At 35.7% G+C, this 23476-nt stretch overlaps 3 protein-coding genes across 3 annotated transcripts in view; all 3 read left to right on the top strand.

Moving 5' to 3' along the window:
• The window catches only part of LOC146923832 (uncharacterized), a 60235-nt gene that overhangs the window by 22880 nt on the left and 13879 nt on the right, over window positions 1–23476 (top strand). The window lies entirely within an intron of this gene.
• LOC146923835 (histone H3.2) lies at window positions 1080–1847 on the top strand. Its single transcript, XM_085708950.1, has one exon. The coding sequence runs from the start codon at window positions 1263–1265 to the stop codon at window positions 1671–1673; it is 411 nt and encodes a 136-aa protein (XP_085565076.1). The 5' UTR covers window positions 1080–1262; the 3' UTR covers window positions 1674–1847.
• Window positions 9344–11345, top strand: LOC146923834 (protein neprosin-like). Its single transcript, XM_085710523.1, has 7 exons — window positions 9344–9513; window positions 9616–9702; window positions 9793–9984; window positions 10080–10250; window positions 10350–10403; window positions 10603–10749; window positions 10932–11345. Exons 1-7 carry the CDS (start codon window positions 9367–9369, stop codon window positions 11343–11345), a joined length of 1212 nt encoding a protein of 403 aa, XP_085566649.1. The 5' UTR covers window positions 9344–9366.

The raw sequence follows: 23476 nt of genomic DNA, 5'->3' as shown, positions 1-23476 counted from the left end.
TTGGCTTATGTGATTTATATGTTTTATTTTTTAAAAAAATGCAAGGAAAATGTAGAACAGATATAAAAATGATTATCTCCCATATTGGGTCGTCGACTTTTAACTATTAGGCAGACACATCAAACTTAATCTCCCTTAATTGTGTCGAGAAAAATTATAAACTCGCCATTTTGAATTCAATGAGTCTACTTGCCATTTGAATTCAACGAGATCAACTTGTTAGTGGAATTCAACGAGAATAACTCTCAAGATGAAATTGTTAAAGAAAATCTAAGTTTATAGGTTGCGAATGTAAGATGCAATCCATGATTCAGGTGAAATTATGAAAATGCTCTCTCGCAAAATGACGCTTAAGAAATGATGCAGTATAAAGATCTAACACAAAGACATGAAGACATAAAACTTGTCAGTAGTAGACTCATTGTAAAATTTGAGGTAAATTTGTCAAGCATTTCAATGAGTAAAAATAAAATCCAAGATAATCCAACATTTTATTTTTCTTGTTGTTTATCGTTTTTTCTCGAATACACAGGGATCAAGATATGATGATCCAATAAGGACCTGATTCGATCTCGCGCAATATGCAACAATTGTTAAATGATTTTTTATTGCGATTTAAAATTACATAGAATACCAAATCAATTTCATGAATCATCAAACAAAAATTAAAACGCGGATTTCTCATAGCATACACGACGATTTGCTATGAGTTTTGGCCAACACTATCATCATATATCTTATAACAGAATCCCTTAATCAATTTTGATTCATTAAAAGAGTTTCTGAAATCGTTTCTTCACAAACTCAAGTCGCTACGATATATATATATATATATATATATATATATATATATATATATATATATATATATATGTTGATTTACGCTAATTTTTTTTTTTTTTTGATTTATTGGAAGAATGGAAAAATAAAAAATCAATAAATTATTTTAAAAGAGAAAAATCAATAAAGCACCGTTGTCTTTTTGTTTGGGCTTGACCCTCTTGGCTCTTGCACACACAGTAATTGAGAATTCTTAAAAAATATAATGAAATTAATCCTATTGGTTACTTTCACATGCCACGGATCGCGATCCAAATACCCTTCCCCTCAGAAACTTATAGCCGTAGATAACCATTCCTATCAACGGCCACTATTCTTCCAATCTCATCTTCCCAAATCTTCAGATTTCCCTCTCATTCCTCATTCTTCTCCTCTCTATAAAAAACCCAAACACTTCCTCTTATTTTCATTCGCTTCACAAAATGGCACGTACCAAACAAACAGCAAGAAAATCCACCGGAGGAAAAGCACCAAGGAAACAGCTCGCCACCAAAGCCGCTCGGAAATCAGCTCCGGCGACTGGAGGAGTGAAGAAGCCACACAGATTCCGTCCAGGAACAGTCGCTCTTCGTGAAATCAGAAAGTATCAGAAGAGCACAGAGCTTCTCATAAGGAAGCTTCCTTTCCAAAGATTGGTTAGAGAGATCGCTCAGGATTTCAAAACGGATCTCCGATTCCAGAGTAGCGCTGTTTCTGCTCTTCAAGAAGCAGCTGAAGCTTATCTTGTTGGTTTGTTTGAAGATACCAATCTTTGTGCTATTCATGCTAAGAGAGTTACTATTATGCCTAAGGATATTCAACTCGCTCGCCGAATCAGAGGCGAGAGGGCTTAGAATTGATCCCATAGATGTTTCACCGTTGGGATTTGGTTTATTATGATTTCTAGTGTGTAATCTAGTTTCAATCCTAGCCTATTAAGTGTTCTGAATTCAGAGAGTAATTCCATTTGCTTTTGTAAGATAAAAATCTTGAATGTTTTACATCTAATTTCAAATTCGCTTCTTCAAGATTTCTGATGTGATGCTTTTAATTTTCTAGTTGTAAATTGGTTAAATCTGAAAATAAATTAACACCAACAAATCAAAATTAAACTGATTTTTGTTAGTTTTATTGTAAAAAAATACTCCTAGATAAGAGTCTTTTTCAATGCACTAGATTAAATTAATCTGGCAAAATTCAAATAGAATGGATGTTAAAATAGTCTTGGACTCTTGTGGTAATAAGTTATTAAAATTTGCTCTAAATTATCTGATTCCGCACTAAACATAACATTCAGAATTTCTTGGAACTAGTGCATTCACATAGTGAAGATTAGTGCATTCAGAATTTTAAACCTTTTCATTACCTTCTTTTAGATGTGAATTAGTAATGGTTAACATCTTGGCTGTCTTGTAAGGGACTTGTGGCCACCCAACTCTTTTACATTACCCTTTGGGCTTTGGAGAATCTAATTTTATAGGAACAAAAAAGGTTTTTGGAAACGATGTTTTTCAACCTCTGTTAGTAGCACAGTCCGCCCATGACTTCATGCCGGATATTATTTCATTCCCTTCACAGGAACTGGCCCAAGCCAACCACCAGATCATTGTTATGTATGAGTCTCCTCTGGGACAGATGAAGGTAAATGTAGATGCTGGATTTGCTAATAATGATGCCGTAGTTTAGAGTTAGTTCATAACAAACCACGGGGCAGAAGTGATTTATGCAGCAACAAAGAGGTGCACCCAAGAGGTTGATGTTTTGACATTTGATATTGTTAAGTGATTTTCTAAGTGGAACTGGCTTAGTTCGGTGGTATCATTTGATATTTGTAAGAGTCTGGTTATAACAAAGAGGTGCACCCTAGAGGTTGATGTTTTGACATTTGTGGCTTGTAAGAGTCTCCTCCTTTGGGATGGATGAAGGAAAATGTAGATGCTGGATTTGCTAAGGAGCAGCCGTAGTTTAGGGTCTGATTATAACAAACCATAGGGGCTAGGGCATAAGTGATTTATGCAGCAACAAGGAGGTGCACTCAAGAGGTTGATGTTTTGACAGCTGAATTGTTGGTCATGCACTGGAGCCACTGAAACCTCAGTTAGGCGTTTTTATTTTTTAATTGGATCAGGATGCTTGTGTAATTGGCTTGCGGAATTGGTATCATTTGATATTTGATACTAGCTCAATTTCTTCTGCCTTAGAACTTTGTAACAGACATAGGTCCTCTCAATGTAGAGATATGATTTTGGCTTCCATCCTTAGTGTGATTAATATTGTTTGGTATCGTCGCAATCTACACAGGTTTGATAGTAAAACTGTATCTTGACAAATGACAATTATCAACATTATCTCGACTGTCTTCTTAATTTGTAAATTACACTCATGGTTACTCCTTATCATCTATTCAAGAGTTTGTCATTCATTCTCAAGGCTTTTAAAGTTACCAACTTTTGTGCCATTGATGCTAAGAGAGTTACTATTATGCCCAAGGATCTTCAAATTGCTTGCAGAATCAGAGGTTAGAGGGGTTAGATTCGACTAAAAGGATCTTCATTCAATAGGTACTGCTCTGTTAGGATTTGGTTCATACCGGCGACAACAAAGTTGCATGTTTAAATTTGTCAATTTTCTTACACTACCTTCCACTTAGCTTAATGTGTACTATGAACTCATTGTCTTAGAGCATTGTCATTTTTTACTCCTAATTATTTTTTTTATCTAATGACCCCACTGGGACAATACAAAAGCATATTACACATTGCATTCCATATACCTAATTCTAACAACATCAAACCAGTGCCTAATCTCCAACCATCATGTGTTACAATACATGGTTCCCTCTTCTGCAGACTTCACACTCTAGTCTCTACTAAGGACCACTCAGCCTGCCATCACTTCATTAACACACACTTAGCCTATTAGTATCTTGCAACTAAATTGCTGTGATTTTATTTTTGAAACAGAAAAAGTCTATTAAAAATGTTACCAAGAATACCATACAAGCAAGCAGAAAGGGTGGTGAGCAAATAGAAAGTACCCATCTCAAATCAATACCGTAACAAAGTTGTGACTTCTAACGGTGTTTAAATTTATCAGTCATTGTTTAAATTCAATATTTGACATAAAATTGATTCATTTACTATCATATACAAAACACTAAAAAAATGTCTACGGGAATTTCCTTGTCAGAAAAAATAGGAATCAAAAATTAAAATTTATTCAAAGACGCCTTTTGCTGGTTATAGAACAAAACTCAAATTTGGATCATTGCTTACGGAACAAGGCAACTCTTTAAACCATTAACTCCAACAATTTAAATTTTCAGATCAATTAAAATTTTCAGGTGCGGTGCCTTTGTCTAGACAGGCTGCAATTGCTAGTTTAACTGGTTTTGAGCATGGATCTCTCCCTTTCACATATTTGGTAGGGTATCCCTCTCTTCAAGGGTAAATGTAGATGATGGATTCGCCAATAATGATGCCGTACTTTAGGGTTTGGTAACATCAAACCACAGGGCAGAAGTGATTTAGGCAGCAACAAAGAGGTGCACCCTAGAGGTTGATGTTTTGACATTTGATATTGTTAAGTGATTTGCTAAGTGGAATTGGCTTAGTTCGGTGGTATCATTTGATATTTGTAAGAGTCTGGTTATAACAAAGAGGTGCACCCTGGAGGTTGATGTTTTGAGATTTGTGGCTTGTACGAGTCTCCTCCTTTGGGATGGAAGTAGGAAAATGTAGGCGTTTTTATTTTTTTAATTGGATCAGCATGCTTGTGTAATTGCTTGTGGAATTGGTATCATTCGATATTTGATACTAGCTCAACTTCTTCTGCCTTAGAACTTTGTAACAGCATAGGTCCTCTCATTGTAGACATATGATTTTGGCTGCCATCCTTAATGTGCTTAATATTGTTTGATATCGTCGCAGTCTACACAGGTTTGATAGTAAAACTGTATCTTGACAAATGACAATTATCAACATTATCTCGACTGTCTTCTTAATTTGTAAATTACACTCATGATTACTTCTTATCATCTATTCAAGAGTTTGTCATTCTCAAGGCTCTTAGTGTTACTAACTTTTGTGCCATTGATGCTAAGAGAGTTACTATTATGCCCAACGATCTTCAAATTGCTTGCAGAATCAGAGATGAGAGGGCTTAGATTCGACTAGAAGGATCTTCATTCCATAGGTACTGCTCTGTTCGGGTTTGGTTCATTCTGGCAACAACAAAGTTGCATGTTTAAATTTGTCAATTTTCTTACATATGAATTCATTGTCTTATAGCATTGTCATTTTTTACTCCTAAATAATTTATCTAATGACACCACTGGGACAATACAAAAACATATTACACATTACATTCAATTTACCTATTTCTAACAACATCAAACCAGTGCCGAATCACCAATCACTCATGTGTTACAGCACATGTTTCCCCTCTCTGCAGACTTCACACTCTACCAAGGACCACTCAGCCTACCATCACTTCATTAACACACACTTAGCCTATTAGTATCTTGCAACTCAATTGCTGTGATTTTATTTTTGAAACAGAAAAATTCTATTAAAAATGTAACCAAGAGTACCATACAAGCTAGCAGAATGGGTGGTGAGCCAAATAGAAAGTACCAATCTCAAATCAATACCGTAACAATGTTGTGGCTTCTACGGGTGTTTAAATTTATGAGTTATTGTTTAAATTCAATATTTGACATAGAATTGATTCATTTACTATCATATATAAAACATTAAAAAACATGTCTACGGGAATTTCCTTGTCAGAAAAAATTGGAATAAAAAATTAAAATTTATTCATATATGCCTTTTGCCAGTTACAGAACAAAACTCAAATTTGGATAATTTCTTACGGAACAAGGCAACTCTTTAAACCATTAACTCCAACAATTTCAATTTTCAGGTGCGGTGCCTTTGTCTAGACAGGCTGCAATTGCTAGTTTAACTGGTTTTAAGCATGGATCTCTCCCTTTCACATATCCGGGTATCCCTCTCTTCAAGGGCAAGCTCAAAGCTTGTCACTTTCGCCCTTTTATGGATTGCTTTTATCCATAATAGGAAGAGTGCAACTTGTAAATTATGTGATAAGTAGCATGTTGTTGTACTCTTTTCATATATATCCTTGGCCTATTAGTCTTTTAAAGCAACTCACCAAGATGATTAAGAATTTTATATGGAGTGTGGATATTAATTAATCAAGCAAAGATCTGTACGGTGGCTTGGAAGGTTCTGTCTGTGTAAGCCTAAAGGGGAAGGAGGTTTAGCAATGAAGGACCCCAGATTGGTCAACACAGCTTCTCTTTTACACCTTTGTTGGACTTTGGTGACTTCTGAAGATCAATGGGCTCAAATGTGCCGCGCCAGATACATCAAAAATGGTATTCCTATTAATTACAAAATCTCTTCCTCGGTGTGGTCTGGTATGAAAGCTCATATCCGGTTGGTTTATGAGAACTCAATTCTTGGTCAATTGGAAATGGTAAGACTGTCAAGTTCTGGACAAACAGATGGATGGATAAACCCCTTGTGGAAACTTTGAATATTCCTGCGCATCTGCACACTGATTTGAACATGAAAGTGGCTGACTTTATTTTGAATGGTCAATGGAATATTCCCTCTTACCTTATACAAAAGAATGCACGCATAGCTCAGCAGATTCTAAGAGCAACTCCAATGGTTGCTTTTTTGGTATCGTCCGCCAGCAATGGCATAACAAAATTACAAAAGCATGACATTTTGTAGGAATTTTCATTGGAGAATTCCACCATGTAATTACCATCACTTCACGAAGCAACTAGTATTCAAGCTGTACTATAAAATTGAATATGAATAAAATATCAATATATATGGTACAACTATGGGACCTAAAATGAATTTTTTTGAGTTTACCATTAGAGTAAAAATTAAGAGAGTTGTTTCAAGATGAAGTGGCTATAGTGGGACCTACAAAATAACCATGAGTAAAAGACCACAATCGAAGGTGCTCTTACTATCACTCTTCCTTTGGAAGAATCTCCGGGTAGGCTTAATTGGATGGAATACATTTATTACTCTTTTTCAATCCCTTGTTAATATTATCACTATACTCACTCCGTCCCTTAATACTTGACACAGTTGACCTTATTACGCATGTCAATGCATAATTTTGAACTTAAATATCATAAATAATATATTAGAAAAAATTATGAAAATTTGATATTTTGAAAATACTAATCGAGACAAATCTAACGACATCTTATATGATATTATTTATCTTTATATATTAGTAGAAAAATATGGTCAAAATTACATATTTTTCAAGTGGGTCATCTATTGCGGGACGGAGGGAGTATCTTGGAATATGAAAAGTTAACTATAAATATATCTAGAGTCTTGTTAACGGGTGTTCCTGTGCACTCTTTAAGGATTCCAAATTTATCAATTATTCTTTCAAAAAGTCAACACTATTACAATTTTTAATGCATTAAATACATAACTTTTCATAATTTTTTACTATTTAAAGTGCTTAAAGAGTGTCTCGGAGGCACTCGTTAACATTTCCCATATATCTATATACAAAGGGCAATTTGGTAATTGTCACATACATTTGTGACATATTTATTACTCTAACAATTTTTATTAATAACCATGATTTTTGTGAAATTGTTAGGGAGTCATGGTGTATCATTTTTATTACTTTGTACTCCTTCCGTTTTTAAATATAAGCAATTTTTGACTTTTAGGTTCATTCAATTAATGATGGTTAAATTGCATTTTTGGTCCCTTAACTATTTAGGTAGTATCGTTTTGGTCCCTTAATTAAAATTCGGTTTATTTTGGTCCCTTAACTTCTCGTCGTTACACGTTTTGGTCCTTTACGTTAGTTTTAATTAAAAAACGTTAGACTCTCTTCATTTTCTTCTGGATTTTTTCTGTGATTCTTGTTGTTGAAGGTTGATGGAGATGATAAGAAGATGAAGAAAACCTAACGTTTTTGAATTAAAACTAACAGAAAAGACTAAAATGTGTAACATAAAGAAGTTAAGGGACCAAAATAAATCGAATTTTAATTAAGGGACCAAAGCGATGCCACCTAAATAGTTAAGGGACCAAAAATGCAACTTAGTCATTAATGATATATGTGGTCTATAATATAGATTAGGCTTAAATGCTCTTTTAGTCCCTTAAGTATTTAAAAAGTATCGCTTTGGTCCCTTAACTAAAAAAAAGATTGTTTGAATACTTTAAGTTTTTTTTTAGTCTCGTTTTGGTTCTTTCTGTTAGGTTTCCGTTAGGGTTTAAAAAAAGAGTTAACTCCTGGACACGTGTCACCTTGTCATTGGCTCTGAGATTATTATTTTTTTACAAATTTTTTAAAATATTTTTTTACAAAAATTCCCAAAACCAATGACAAAGTGACATGTGTCACCTTGTCATTGGTTCTGGGAATTTATATTTTACAAAAAATTTTAAATTAAAACAAAAAAAATTTTGTAAATTTTTTTTTTTGAAAAAAATTCTATGAGCCAATGACAAGGTGACACGTGTCCACACTTAACGTTTTTTTTATTAAACCTAACGGAAACTTAACAGAAGGGACCAAAACGCGTCTAAAAAAAAAACTTAAAGAATCTTTTTTTAGTTAAGGGACCAAAGCGATACCTATTAAATACTTAAGGGACCAAAACAGCATTTAAGCCTATAGATTATATACATCATTAATTGAATGAATCTAAAAGTCAAAATTTGCTTATATTTAAAAGCGGAGGGAGTATCCAATATACTCCATCCGTTTCAAAATACATGTCCAAGTCAACCACTTCACATATGCCAATGCACAATTTTGACCGTTAATATCTTTAATTATCTAAAATAAAAAATTATAAAAATTTAATATTTTGAAAATATTTGTCGAGTCAAATCAAACAACATCTTACATGCTAATATTTGTATCTATACATTAGTTAAAAAGTATGGTCAAATAAGTCAAGTGAATAGTGTACATTGCAAAAATTGGACATGTATTTTGAAAAGGAGGGAGTAAATAGATGATTATGCTGGCATGTTCGACCAAGACACCCGTTAAATAAAGCTAAACATTAATCACGAAAGTCAAAAGTAGACGATCAAATATGAAACTCTGTGCCAATATCTTTTTCTCAAATTCAGTGCCAATAAAAAGATACTAGTAGATGATTGTGATGGCAATGTGCTGGAAAAGACCCCCATTAAATATTCTCATCAATGTTAATTATAAATAAATTTGATTTTTTAGATTCATTCAATAAATGATGCACATACATTATTTATTGAATGAATTTAACAAATTTGCATACCACATACATTATTAATCTACATACATTTTTTAAATTCATTCAATAAATAATGTATGTACATCATTTATTGAATGAATCTAAAAAGTTGAATTTACTTATAATTGACACTGAAGAGAGTATTATTTTTGTTGAATCAGAACTATAAAAAGCGAGAATACTAAACTATGATCTTGTATTGAATAACTTTATTCTGCAAGATAATTGAAAAAAGAATGATCAATATACTATTCTTTTTCATGTGTTTGGTGGCTAGCATTACTGGTCATCAAATTCATAGTATGCAAAGCAAGGTGAAAGAGGATATGGACATAGAGAGAGAGTTAAAACTTATAAATAAAGCTCCTATCAAGAGTGTTCATGTATTTCATACTCTTCTTTTATGTCACAATATGACTTTTTTTTGTTGAACTTTTACTATATGGCTTAATAATTTTTATTTTGTTCGATTATGGTGTTTACAGACAAAATATGGATACATTGTTGATTGCATTGATATTGATAAGCAACCAGCCTTTGATCATCCTTTACTTAAGAATCATAAGTTGCAGGTATGCACTTAGTTAAATTTTATGAAAAAAAATATGAATACAATTTAATTTTATTTGTAGATTCATTTATTTTTGTTTTATTTACTATAGAGAAAACCTAGCTTTCAAAATAGAATAAAGACAACTTCCGTGAAGAATTCATCAAACAAGGCTATACTTGGGCTTGAGAAGGACCAATGTGCAACAGGAACTGTTCCAATTAGGAGGACAATGAAAGATGACCTCATCCGAGGCAAATCATTTTTTAACAAAGTCCTGTTTGAAAACAATCCTGGTAACCATGTAAGTTTCTTTTGGGCCTATCAAATTTAAATAATTAATAAGTTTATAATTGTTTCAACTATAGAGTCTTCGTATGAATATATTTGTATTTATAGGTTGCAAAAGTAACTCTCAAAACAACTCCTGATATTGTTTCTTACTACGGAGTTGGCGGAACAAGTAGTGTTTATAATTTTAAAGTTGAGAAGTATCAATCAAGTGCAGCTATGATGTGGGTTCAAAATGGACCTACAAATAGCACAGATTTAATTGGTATTGGATGGCATGTGAGTTTCATTTTGTTGATTTATATTAAATTTTTTATCACAATTTTTTTTTTTTCACACCAAAAATTATTTATGTATGATTTGTCAATTTAATATTAGGTGGCTCCAGAACTGTACAATGATGATGGAACTCATTTGTATGCAGTATGGACGGTAGGGATTGTTGTTACCATTTTTATTTCTTCTCACAATTTTGAGTTTATAAATTTATACATATGCCATTTTTAGTATATTTCACAGCTAATGAGAATACTTTCATGTTTTATTTCAAAGTTTCTTTACATTTAAGGTTAATTATAAAAAATAAAAGTATCATTTCTTCCATCTATAATGTGATGTATAAAATTTACAGAGAGATAATTTGAAGAAGACTGGATGCTACAATTTACAATGTCCAGGTTTTGTTCAAACTAGTAAAGAGAATTACCTTGGTGGAAGATTTGATAGAACATCTATCAGTGGTGGAGAGATGATTGAAATCACATTGTCTATTATTCAGGTCATTTATATACAATAATTTTTCTACAATAATAAAAAATATATTAAATTTATTTATTGAAAAGCATGTGTTAACAATTTTTCGCAACCATAGTTTTAGTATAATGTGTAATTTGCATGTAATTTGGTAAAATCAGACATTATATACTCGCCCATATAGTTTCTTTGTGTTTGTGTATCCAGGATCCTAAAACAAAAAATTGGTGGCTAACTAACGAAGATGAGAGTATTGGTTATTTTCCAGCATCTTTATTCTCCAATTTGAACTCTGCCGATCATGTAGGGTGGGGTGGTAGAACAACTTCTACGGGCGCTCTTAATCCACCAATGGGCTCTGGATTTTTTCCCGATAAAGTATTTGATCATGCTAGTTATTTTAGACACGTTACATATCAGGAAGACTCTAGAGAGGATTATGGACCACCCGATTATTTGGCAGATGCATTCTCTGACAATTCTAATTGCTATTCTGCTGAATACTATGGCAATCTAGGAGGGGAGGTTGGATGTTCTCTCCAATTTGGAGGACCTGTGGGGGTAGCTGTCATCATTAATTCATGTTATTATAAACTTCTGCTAAAATTTAAAAATAAATAAAGTTATATTTGCATCAATGGTTAGAACAATTTCTTTATTATTATTATTATTATTTTATTTTTTTATTAAATTTGATGTCAATTATGTCACTTAGTTTGCAAAAGATTTATTTAAAGTAAATTTGACCTCTAAAATACATCTTCGATTTTTTATTTTAAAGATCTATATAAACTTTTTTAAATTATAAGGGTGTCGCGACATTAAATTTCACAGTTGCTTGAAAATGATTAAGTTTGCCATTAATTCTAAATTGCAAAAATTAACTGAAAGATTAGAATTCTTGAGTTCATGAGTACAAGGTCAATTTGGTGGTTCCAGTTCCAACAGTTTTTGGCATGAAACTCCTTCAAGTAAAATAGGAATTATGGTATGGCAGGGATTGGTAAAACAATCCTTGCTAAATTTCTTTACAATGATGCTGAAGTGTATGCCAAATTTGAATTAGAAGTGTGGGCACATGTTTCAAAAGACTTTGATGATTTAAATGTTTTTGAAACAATTCTTAATAACGTGAAGACAAGCAGAAATGACACAAGTGACGTGAATAACATTTACCCAAAATGTTCGCTAATATTGAATGAGGTATGCGATGCAAGATCTATCAGGACATTACTGATGAATATCTCTAATGTTGGCGAAACAGGAAGTAGGATCATCACACAGGATGAAAGGGTTGCATTATCTATGCAAACCTTTCTTTCTGTCCACTACATGAGACCTCTGAAAAGTGAAGATTGCTGGTCTTTACTAGCAGGACATGACATGCATTTGGAGCATGTAACGACCAACAACGATCTAATCTAGAGGAAATTGGCAGAGAAGTTGCAATAAATAAATGTTATGATCTTATGGATCACCATTTGCTGGAGTGGCACTAGGGGATATACTTCACACCAAATTATCCCCAGATTACTAGAATTTTGTGCTAGGAAGTGATATTCGGGTATTATATATCATAATATGCAACCTTTTATACAATTGAGCTACCATTATCTTCAGACGCCTTTAAAACGATGCTTTGCATATTGTTCAAATTTTCCAAAGAAGTCCATCATAGAAAGAAAAAAAATAATTGTAATTAAGTTGCGGACGGTAGAAGACTTGTTAGAATCGTCCACATACTGGGAAAAAGTTGGACAAGAATACTTTGATATACTAGTGTCAAGGTGGTTGTTACATCGACGATATATTGGTGATGACTTATCATGATTTTGCCACAATGGTTTTATTCTTTGTATCAATATGGACAAACATAATTTACATGATAGGGTACATAACTTATCATACAATAAGAGTTATATATGACTCATAAAATAAATTTGATAAACTGTATGGATTAAAATATCTATGTATCTTTATAGCATTACCATTACAAGAAGAGTTGCTTCTTTGTTTACTATCAAACAAGGTAGTACATGACTTGCTGCCAACAACGAAACAACTACGTGTGTTGTCTTTGTCAAACTACAAGAGCATCACCGAGGTTCCCAACTCTATTGGAAATTTGTTACACCTGCGGTACTTAAATCTTTCTCACACTATGATTGAAAGGTTGCCTTCTGAAACATGCAAGCTTTACAATTTGCAATTCTTGTTGTTGTCAGGCTGTAAAAGGCTCACTGAATTGTCCGAGAGGCTGGAAAATTTGTTAATTTGCGCCACGTTGATGTTAGTGAAACTGCATTGACGGAGATGCCCTTACAAATAACCAAACTAAAAAACATCCATACTTTGTCTGACTTTGTTGTCAGCAAACATACTGGCGGGTTGAAGGTTGGAGAGCTGGGAAAATATCCCCATCTACATCGAAAACTTTCCATCTCACAACTACAAAATGTCAATGACCCCTTTGAAGCAGTTCAAGCCAATATGAAGATGAAAGAACAAATACATGAGTTATCCTTTAGAATGGGATTGTGGTAGTACTTTTTCATATTCACAAATTCAGAGTGATTTAGTTAAACATTTTCTACGCTCAACAAATTTAAAAAGTATCACCATAAAAGGCATGGTGGAATCAGCTTTCGGAATTGGTTGGGTGATTCGTTATTTAGCAACATGGTGTATTTAAGGATCTCGAGTTGTGATGATCGTCTATAGCTTCCACCCCTTAGACAGTTGGGTAGTCTGAAAAAAACTCATTAAACCATTTCCTTCCTTTGATACTCTACATTTTGAGAATATGCAAGAGTGGGAGGAGTGGAACTTGATTGGAGGTACGAATAAAGGGCTTCCTTGTCTACAAACTTTGTCACTAAGTGCCCGAAACCGAGATTAGGAAACATACCTGACAAAATTCCTTCCTTAACTGAACCTGAGTTAAAAAAAAATGTCCTCTATTGGTGCAGTCGATGCCATCATTCAGCTATCTGATGATGTCCCTCTGAATTCTCTTAGACAGTTAACCATAGATGGCTTTCCATCTCCGTTGTCTTTCCCAATAGACGGTCTCCTGATGCAGGAGGGTTTTATTAGTAATTTAATAGTATTTATTATTTAGCCAATTCTGAGTAATTTTCTAGAATTTTCTATTATTATTTCGTTTTATTTTATTTTGGCCCACGTGTTTGTTATTTCTTTCACTATATAAGCAGAACTTAGAGCTTATGTAGCCTAAGAGGCACACTTTTTGATTCAATAAAATTATTCGAGATTTTCTCTCAATTCTAGTGGATTTCGGAAACCCTTATTTTGATAGGTTTGTCGCTTGCAACCCTATTTTCACAAGTTTGTTGCTTGCAAACTTGTTCTTTTCTATCTAGGTTTAGCGCTTGCTAACCCCTTGCTTCCGTACTGCGTCATCTCCCGAAAACCTTGAAAATTCTCACAATCAGTAACTGTGAGAATCTAGAGTTCCTTCTTCATGAATACTTGCACAATTACACATCGCTTGAGGAATTGAAAATATCTTTTAGTTGTAATTCAGTGATAAGAGTTCACAGCTACATAACTGAGCATATCATATACTGGACGCAGAAGCTAGAGAAGTAAATAAAAAACAACGGTTGACCTCTCCCAAATGGAAAATGCTTTGCTGGCAGCACTAGTATATGTTGAGGATTCGATGAGAAAACCACACCAATAACAACTTGATGTGTGGAGCAAGGGATAATTAAGCAACCAAAATCAAAGTGTATGGAACAATTAACACAAGCCAAAAGTAGAAAACAACAGCGAAAGAAAAGGAAGAGAGAACACAAAGAATTTGTTGACCCAGTTCGGTCCAAATTGACCTAGTCTGGGGGAGAGAGCAGCCCTCCGTTCCACTATATGATGAGTAGCGTTACAAAGAGATGGATTACAAGAATAAGTCTCCCGCCTAATTCTACCCAAATCCCAGCCTCTTCCCGTAACCAAGAGACTCAATCCTAATAGTGTTTCCCAAGGTGAATCAACCCACAAACCCTAGTTTTGTTGCCAAGAGACAAACTCTATACAAACCCTAGTTTTGTTGTTGCCTTTCTAAACCCTTGTTTCAGCCCTTCTATCTCTCTTAAAATAGTCTGATACAAGGTCTATATTTATAGTAAAAGTTTTGCTTAAAAATTGGAACAAATCTGCACCAGAAAATACGTTTCTGTTATTCGCTGCCAGCACACCATCGTGCCACGTTGCGACCCCATCGTGGCACGAAAAAACCAGTGACTTTCCTCACGAAATTCTTCAACCATCGTGGCACGTTGCTTCTCCATCGTGGCACGTTGCTTCTGCAGAATCCTGATTTTAAGTTAACTCTCACAATTCTCCACCTTGACTTCAAATCAGTGATGATGCCAAACCATCAACCACCATTGCTGCTCTTTCCCTTGTTCCCACTACACCAAGTAGCTCCACAAGTTTAAACCCTAACTTCTTCAATCATCGGAATGCCTTCCGCCCCTTTGAAGATCCTTGTGTCCAAACTACTCAAGGAATTTTAGGTAGTTCCACAAGTACACACCTTAACCTCTTCAGCCATCGGAATGTCTTCCGCCTTCTCGAAGATCCTTGTATCCAAACTACACTAGGAATTTCAGGTAGTTCTACAAGACTACACCATACCTCTTCAATACGAGACATCTCCCGCTTCCTTGAAGATCACCTTGCATCCAATCACCCTTGGACTTTTAGGGTAATTCCACAAGCCGTGCTATACATTCTTCAACCTCCGGAATGCCTTCCGTCTTCATGAAGAAATCCCTTGCTCACCACTAGAGCATAGCACCCAAGGTCCTCCATAGTCGTACCACTCCCGGTGTGTTCAACTCCACCTAAAGCTGAGCTTCCAACCTCTCAACTAGCAAATGAGTACATCCCACTATGTCTTCAACCTTGAACCTCCACCTCAACCGGTAGATCATGAGTATTCTTACCACCGCCTCTCCAGGCTGATGTTGAGCGTTTAACGTCTCTCCAGACGACCACCGCTCTACCAGGCATCACCCCCAAGGTGAGAAACATCACCTTCATCCTCCAAACAACACACCATCAAAGCACCTGCATCCTCATAACCCTCAGAGACAATTTGTACGAAATTACCATTAATCTCCGGACAATCCTTCTTGAAGTGACCCATCTTGTTACACTTAAAGCATTTAAACTTTGTCTTGTTACTACTCTTTCCCCGGTTACCTCTACCTCCACCATTCCCTCTTGAAACACTTAGGCCTTCCCCGTTTTCATCAACTCTCAAGTCCTTCGACTTAGTCAACTCCTTGGTTCTCAAAGCTGCTTGAACTTCTTCCAAGGTAACAGTGCCTTCTTTTCCATAGAGCATGGTATCTTTAAACGATTCAAAAGATCTAGGTAGAGCACACAACAAGAGTATAGCTTTATCTTCATCCTCAAGATTCACCTCAATATTCTCCAAGTCATCAAGGATTTTGTTGAACTCCGTAAGTTGCTCCATGATGGCCTTTGACTCCACCATCTTGAATGAGTAGAGTTGTTGCTTTAGGAATTGCCGATGAGCCAAAGACTTTGTCATATACAAAGATTCCAACTTTGCCCACATCGATGCCGCGGTTGGTTCCTTTGCTACTTCTCTCAAAACTTTATCTCCGAGGCACAAGACAATGGCACTCCTGGCCTTGTCCACCATCTCGGTCTTCTCCGCTCGTGTCATGGTGACCGGTAACGAACCTTCACCCTTCAAAGCTTTCTCACACTTTTGCTGTATCAACACCGCTTCCATCTTTACCTTCCATAACCCAAAATCGTTATCGCCGGTAAACTTCTCAATATCCCACTTCGAACCCATGGTACTTGATTATCCTTTGACCCTTGCCCCACGGTGGGCGCCAATTGTTGAGGATTCGATGAGAAAACCACACCAATAACAACTTGATGTGTGGAGCAAGGGATAATTAAGCAACCAAAATCAAAGTGTATGGAACAATTAACACAAGCCAAAAGTAGAAAACAACAGCGAAAGAAAAGGAAGAGATCAGAACACAAAGAATTTGTTGACCCAGTTCGGTCCAAATTGACCTAGTCTGGGGGAGAGAGCAGCCCTCCGTTCCACTATATGATGAGTAGCGTTACAAAGAGATGGATTACAAGAATAAGTCTCCCGCCTGATTCTACCCAAATCCCAGCCTCTTCCCGTAACCAAGAGACTCAATCCTAATAGTGTTTCCCAAGGTGAATCAACCCACAAACCCTAGTTTTGTTGCCAAGAGACAAACTCTATACAAACCCTAGTTTTGTTGTTGCCTTTCTAAACCCTTGTTTCAGCCCTTCTATCTCTCTTAAAATAGTCTGATACAAGGTCTATATTTATAGTAAAAGTTTTGCTTAAAAATTGGAACAAATCTGCACCAGAAAATACGTTTCTGTTATTCGCTGCCAGCACACCATCGTGCGACGTTGCGACCCCATCGTGGCACGAAAAAACCAGTGACTTGCCTCACAAAATTCTTCAACCATCGTGGCACGTTGCTTCTCCATCGTGGCACGTTGCTTCTGCAGAATCCTGATTTTAAGTTAACTCTCACAGTATACTATACCTTTTCAAAAAGAAGAAATTAACTGGGATATACCTTATAGGAAACAATGAGAGAGAAAGAGAATGGCAGTGCAATGCAATGCAATCCAAGCCACACACAGAGAGGGCATGTAAAGATTTGTTTATTACTAGGATGAAATAAAGAAAAATTAATATAGTGTTGCTCAACTCATTCAATACCTTAAAGATATCAAGCCAAACTCATTCCCTGCTAGGGTATTTTTTACTTCTCCTTCATTATCTGTAAAAAGAAAGGGTTGATTAACCATTCATTATCAAATTTGTTCAGTTATTTGTAAGAGAAAATGGAAGTTAATTTGACTTAATATATACTAACCGACCAAATGCTAGATCATAGAGAAAAAACATATAGGTAATGATTTAGTACAATAAGAGATGTGGCACCTCACTTAAGTGAATAGGATGTCACGTGTGTAATTTTTGAATTAAAAAAATAAAAAAGCTACGCATATAATTGTTGAATTAAAAAAAAAATCAAAATATGCAAACATGACTACAAAAACAAACTATCACAGCAAGTATGATCAGATCACTATGAACTGATCAGAGAGGAATTCAAAAACGAACAACAAGAAGTATAATCAGATCACCATCAGAGAGGACGTGGCTTCAAAAACAAACAAGCAATCAAATATGATTTATCAGATCACCATGAACTCAAATTCCTTTCTGTTATTTACATAAGGAATGATAAAGAACAAAATATGCATAGCCCATGATTTCTCATCGCATGTAAGCTTGAACTAGCTAGAAATTTAGAATCTGAAATCATCTTATACACTGAGTCAAGACTGCTATCGAGGGATATATTGAAAAACTTGTGTGTGTAAAATATAATTGTAGAAGAAACTACTAAAGCTTAAGCAAAAATACATTTACTATTAGCACATCTATAAAGAAGGAAATCCAAATCGCACAACTACTACCAAGGGGATCAAAATATGCAACAAACCTAGAAAAATATGAACAATCTACCAAGACAACTTCTATTACTTGAAAGTTGCTTTGGATTTGTAAATAAGTTTATAAATCTGTTGCAAACAAGTAAAGTGTGCATACAGAGTACCTTTGCAATTATTTTGTGTATAACAATCAAAAGACAACTGCAACATCATTCAACAACAAAATTTATAAATATGATCTCAAATCACATCTCCGCGGTTTTGGGCGATCAGGGAGAGGAGGAAGTGTGGGTCCCACTTTTGGATTTCATGAAACCTGTTCAATATGGGAAATGCAATTCGAGATTCATTGAATTGAATTGAACTGAATACGGTGAAATTTTAGTCCTAAGGGTTAGAAATAAAACCGGTGATGATATTTATCTTTTCACGTGTCTTCTTTCTTATTAATGAAAAAATCAAGTAAATAAATAATGTTTGTCAGTGGACGTAAATAAATGAATAAATACATAAAGGGTTTTTCTATCATGTTCAAATTTTCAATTTAAAATGGTAAGTTTGACTCTGACAGCATTAGAAGATTTCATCAATAACACCTCTTGTGTTGTTATCGCCAAACTAAGCAAGACCGAGGAAAATCTGCTGTTGAGGGAAAGATTTGTGAGACAAATCACGTAATATTTGATAATGTTAATTATTTTAGTGATTGTTTTAAACCTTTGGACTAAACAAAATAATAAAGGAATGGGATTTGGTATCAAATTAATCTTTGATATCTTGTTAATAACAGAACATCTCACCACACCAATGTTGCTAAATCCTAATAATAAAGTATAAAATGTGTAATAGAACAAACTCAATAACAGAACACCACACCAAATTGCTAAATCCGAATCACACATTAACATCAAAACCCATCATTTCACAAAGATGATACAATTTGTTACAAAGATCACTTCAGCAATGTACAAGATTGAATTTCTAGAAAAAAAATACCAAATATATGCCACTAAACATACTATAATTTTTCTTTCCAAGAACAAAAACTAAGTTTCCATTGATAGACGAGAATAACAACAATCACCTCAGAGTGGCTGTGAACCTATATTTAATCTAACTATGTTTGTGCTCACTCTTGTCTGTTGTCTGACTTCTCCAGTGGCAGCAACACAAACATCTTCACCCTAAAAAATGGATTTTAAATTAAATCAAAAGCTGATGTTAAAAAATGGTTTTAAATCAATAATATTTTTTGACACACATCATTAACAACTTTTTAGGAAATTTCTATATTCCTTTGCCACTAAATCTCTCATTTCTTTCCTGAACCACAATGACCTCCTTTAGGCGATACTGTAACCTCCAACAGCAGGCGAGAGGGAGGGAGGTGGTGGTTGTTTGTGGAGAAAGACCGACCCTTCAAAGAGGAACATGAGTGGAGGAGGTGGTGGTTTTTTTTATAGGGAGGCGGAGGTGGTGGTTGACGGCAACTTGTGGAAAGACCGATTTATTAGTGTCTAGTTACAACATCATAGCATGCAAAACTCTACCCATCTTACATGAAGGTTGCAAAGGACTTACCCAATCATGTGCTCATCAGCTAGATAGAAAAAAAAAATACAAAAGTACAACATTCTTGCATACTCCTGAACTCTAAGAGCACAATACAACACCTGATATTCTAATCCACCCAACACCAGATCTGCTTATTCTGCTATGCCAGCAAGCCCCCTGTGGCACTATTACTTTAACACCTCTTCAGCAAACACTCAATCAAAGATACCAACCTCACTCAAAATAGGCATAATTTAATAATTGAAAATCATCTCCCAATCATTATGAGTAATGGTTATTTAATGCAATTTGTTTCAATCACCAGTTGAACAAGTTGGACCATAGTTATATAATTCGCTCTAACACATGTAAACTGCTAACCAATTCCCATGTACAGATTCTCGGAACTTTTACGAATTGGTACGTATGAACTCATGCAATTTGTAGAAAACAGAGTACCCACATACCAGTACCAGCTGTTACTTAAAATAATTAAACTAGTTCAAACAATTACTATTAAACTATTACATTGAAATTGGAAAATGGCCATCACTGTAACAAAAGTGAAAAACATTGGCCCACAACGTGCAACGATGCAAGGCAAGTCAATTTACCACGACCTCATGTTGTAAAATTATTTATAATTCAGTTTATCTGTCAGCTTGCAATACCTTCGATGTGGGAGCTGTGGTATCGCTCTATATATGTTTGAAAAAGCACATGCATAGCAATTGTTGTTGTTTTAACTAAATAATAATAATTATTAATCATATCATACCGCTTATTATATTAGAACATACCACAAAGCGAAATAGTATACCAACTATGTATACGCCCATGTACCCGTACCACGTGCTGGAGAGAATTGCGAATCAGGTGACTATGAGTTGGACTAATGGTATAAAAATAATGGAACAACTACAACCCCTTTTATATTGACAAAATGCTACAACAACTTAATCATGAAGGATTGTAACCAACGCCTGTTTTCATTCAACGCTTGTGTAATTGTAAGCTATATGGTTTGCTTAACCATGAAGTAAATTATTTTGGTACAACCAAGAAGAACTTATAGCCTTGTTAGTTCAAAGAAATTATAAACATTGGCATTGCTCTTGAACATGGTCATTCCTTACACCGTGTCTTTATAAAGCAGGAAAATTATATTGGCCAAGCTATCTAGAAATCTACCAAAGGAATTATCAGATCGTCACTTGTATACAATTTAATATTTATTATGCAACATTCATAAAAATGCATTTATTTATAAGAAATAAGATATACATGCATAATTTTCATACCTGATGATGCATCTTGAGCATTCTTGCTCCTTTAGCTGGGTAGTTCATTTATTTGCAAAGGATTAGGCTCCACAGTGTCATTGCCAATCTCATATTCACTGACATTCTCGTCATATCTGTCTTCAAAATTGGTAATTCAAGGAAGAACAAGAGCCGTACTGTTTGTCTTCATTGATGTCTCCAAAACACAAACTCTAATTCTAAGTTCGGCAAAGAGCATTGCTATTGTGCACCCATTTTTCCTTCAACTTTCTCAACCCACAAACTTCCAACTCCAATTCATTGTTCTTCTTTCTTAGCTCTCCAATGATGTCTCTGTCTGTGCATCCCATTTTCAGTATATAGATTAATAAAACAACACGAAAAATATTAATAACTTGAATTAAAATGAAACTAAATTATGAAACTATATCTGGTTATGCACAAAACTGGTAATCAAAGGGAGAAAAAAGAGAGTTAACAATCATAAGTTTTAATAACATCATAAATAAAACAAAATCTACATCAACACAAAATTGAGAAACATCGAGGAATTTACAGAATCAGGATTCGCACGGAATTTCTTCTCTAGGAATCCTTTTTGTATTTGATTTATTTCCTTTTACAAATCTGATAAACTTGCAGGATTTTATATGTGTGAGATTTCTGTTTCTAAACATACCAAGAAATCTTCTTGATGATTGTACTAGCAGAAAAGTACGGTAGGGAATACTAGGATTCTAGGGTTTGGACTGATTATTAGATGCCTTGAGAATGCTCTCAAGAGTAGTATTTATAGCCTGTCATGGGCTTGGGTTTCGGTTGCTTGGTTCCCAAGCAACAGGGGTATTTATGTATTTTAGGCGGTTTCTAGAGGTTTCTAGAAGCCCAGAAGGGCGGTGCCTCAAGGCGAGCGCGCCAGAGTCTCAGGAGCCCTTCTGGAGGGCGCCTGAGCCTTTCTGGAGGTCTTAGAGCCTTTCTGGAGGGCTTAGAGTCTTTCTGGAGGGCTTCTAAGCCTTTAGGAATATTATGATGGTTCACAGCCCACCAAGCATAAGTCTTGGGACAAGGCGAAGTGATGACAACATGGGACTGGACCTTCTAGAGGTTATTAAGTCTTTAGGAAGTTTTTGGTGGTTCACAGCCCCCCAAGCACAAGTCTTGGGACAAGGCGAAGTGGTTAGGACGCCTGTTGTCAGTTGGTGCACGCCGTTTGGGCGTTCTCTAATTTACGCATAACGCTTCGCTCGACATTTTGGCGACTTTCCTCGTGTGGCGTTTGTTCATAACGCTAACTCGCCTCCTAGACGTTTCGTATTCTCCCGTCTCCGATGATCGCCACGTGTCAAGATCTGATGACGTTGTTCTGCTCAATCGTTTGAGACACGCTTCCCGAGGCGATCTCATCTTTTTAAAGGAAGTGTTTGGCTTTCCATTCATTTTCATTTCTTCGTTTCCGTTTGCTGTGCCAAGCTTCTCTTCTTCCAACTCTCTTCCGGCTTAATCGGCTTCACCAGACGCTCCTATTTTCCTTCGCAGGTATTTCTCGATTCCTTTTCCTCTCTCACATTTTACTTTTACTTTTACGCTTCGCGAGAGTCCGAAGTTAGGTATGGTGTTGATTAGGGAGTGCGATGAAAAAGGGAAAGTGGTTCACCCTATTGATCCAATTGAGAAAGATCGTTTGAGGAAGGAATGCCTGAAACATGCCACTGGTCCTGATGGGATGATCAATTGGGATATGTATTATGATGGTTTATTCGGGGAGGAGTTGTTTAGCGATTTATCTAGTGAATCTAGCGCTAATTCGGGTAGTGATAGTGACTGTGTGTTCTTGTCTGCCACTTCAGGGACGAATCGTAAGGAGGACGAGTGCCAGGAGATTCGTCCATTTCAGGCTCCCGTAGGTTTGATTGAAGGCGAAAATTCTGTTAGGTTAGCAAACATGGTCCAATTCGCTGACGAAGTGCGGTTGGAAGAGTCTTTGTACGTTGATGTTTCTGCTCTGGACTCTTTTCTGAGTAAGTTTGATATCTCGGAGACTGGTCGAGAGGAGGATGTAGTATTGTTGTCCTGTGACCCGGACGAACGTGCCTGCGACCAAGAGACGGTGGGCGAGGGCGACGAATCCTACTTCGTCTATACCGCAGTTTTGGAGGAGTTTGGCGTGAAAATTCCTTTCACGCCCTTCGAGATGGATGTCTTGAGGCTCCTCAATGTGGCGCCTACTCAAATTCGTCCTAACAGTTGGGCGTTTATTCGCGGCTTTGAGGTTCTGTGCAAGTCCCTGGGTCTCGAGCCTGCGGTTGGCGTGTTCTTTCACTTCTATGGGACCATAGATGTTAACAAGGGTACGTGGATCTCTATTTCGGCTTATTCTGGGAAAAG

Source organism: Medicago sativa, chromosome 5 (assembly GCF_051527215.1).
Source record: "Medicago sativa cultivar Bolivia chromosome 5, Bolivia_mono, whole genome shotgun sequence".
Lineage (NCBI taxonomy): Eukaryota > Viridiplantae > Streptophyta > Magnoliopsida > Fabales > Fabaceae > Medicago > Medicago sativa.
The sequence above is the reverse complement of the archived record's forward strand: the minus strand, read 5'-3'. Positions and strand labels throughout refer to the sequence as shown.

Excerpts from the sequence above, each read along its gene's own strand:
- LOC146923834 (XM_085710523.1), top strand. The coding sequence starts at position 9,367 with ATGATCAATATACTATTCTTTTTCATGTGTTTGGTGGCTAGCATTACT. Across the intron at positions 9,514-9,615 it reads CTCCTATCAAGAGTGTTCAT|ACAAAATATGGATACATTGT; the intron begins GTATTTCATACT and ends TGGTGTTTACAG. Across the intron at positions 10,251-10,349 it reads TAATTGGTATTGGATGGCAT|GTGGCTCCAGAACTGTACAA; the intron begins GTGAGTTTCATT and ends ATTTAATATTAG.
- LOC146923835 (XM_085708950.1), top strand. The coding sequence starts at position 1,263 with ATGGCACGTACCAAACAAACAGCAAGAAAATCCACCGGAGGAAAAGCA.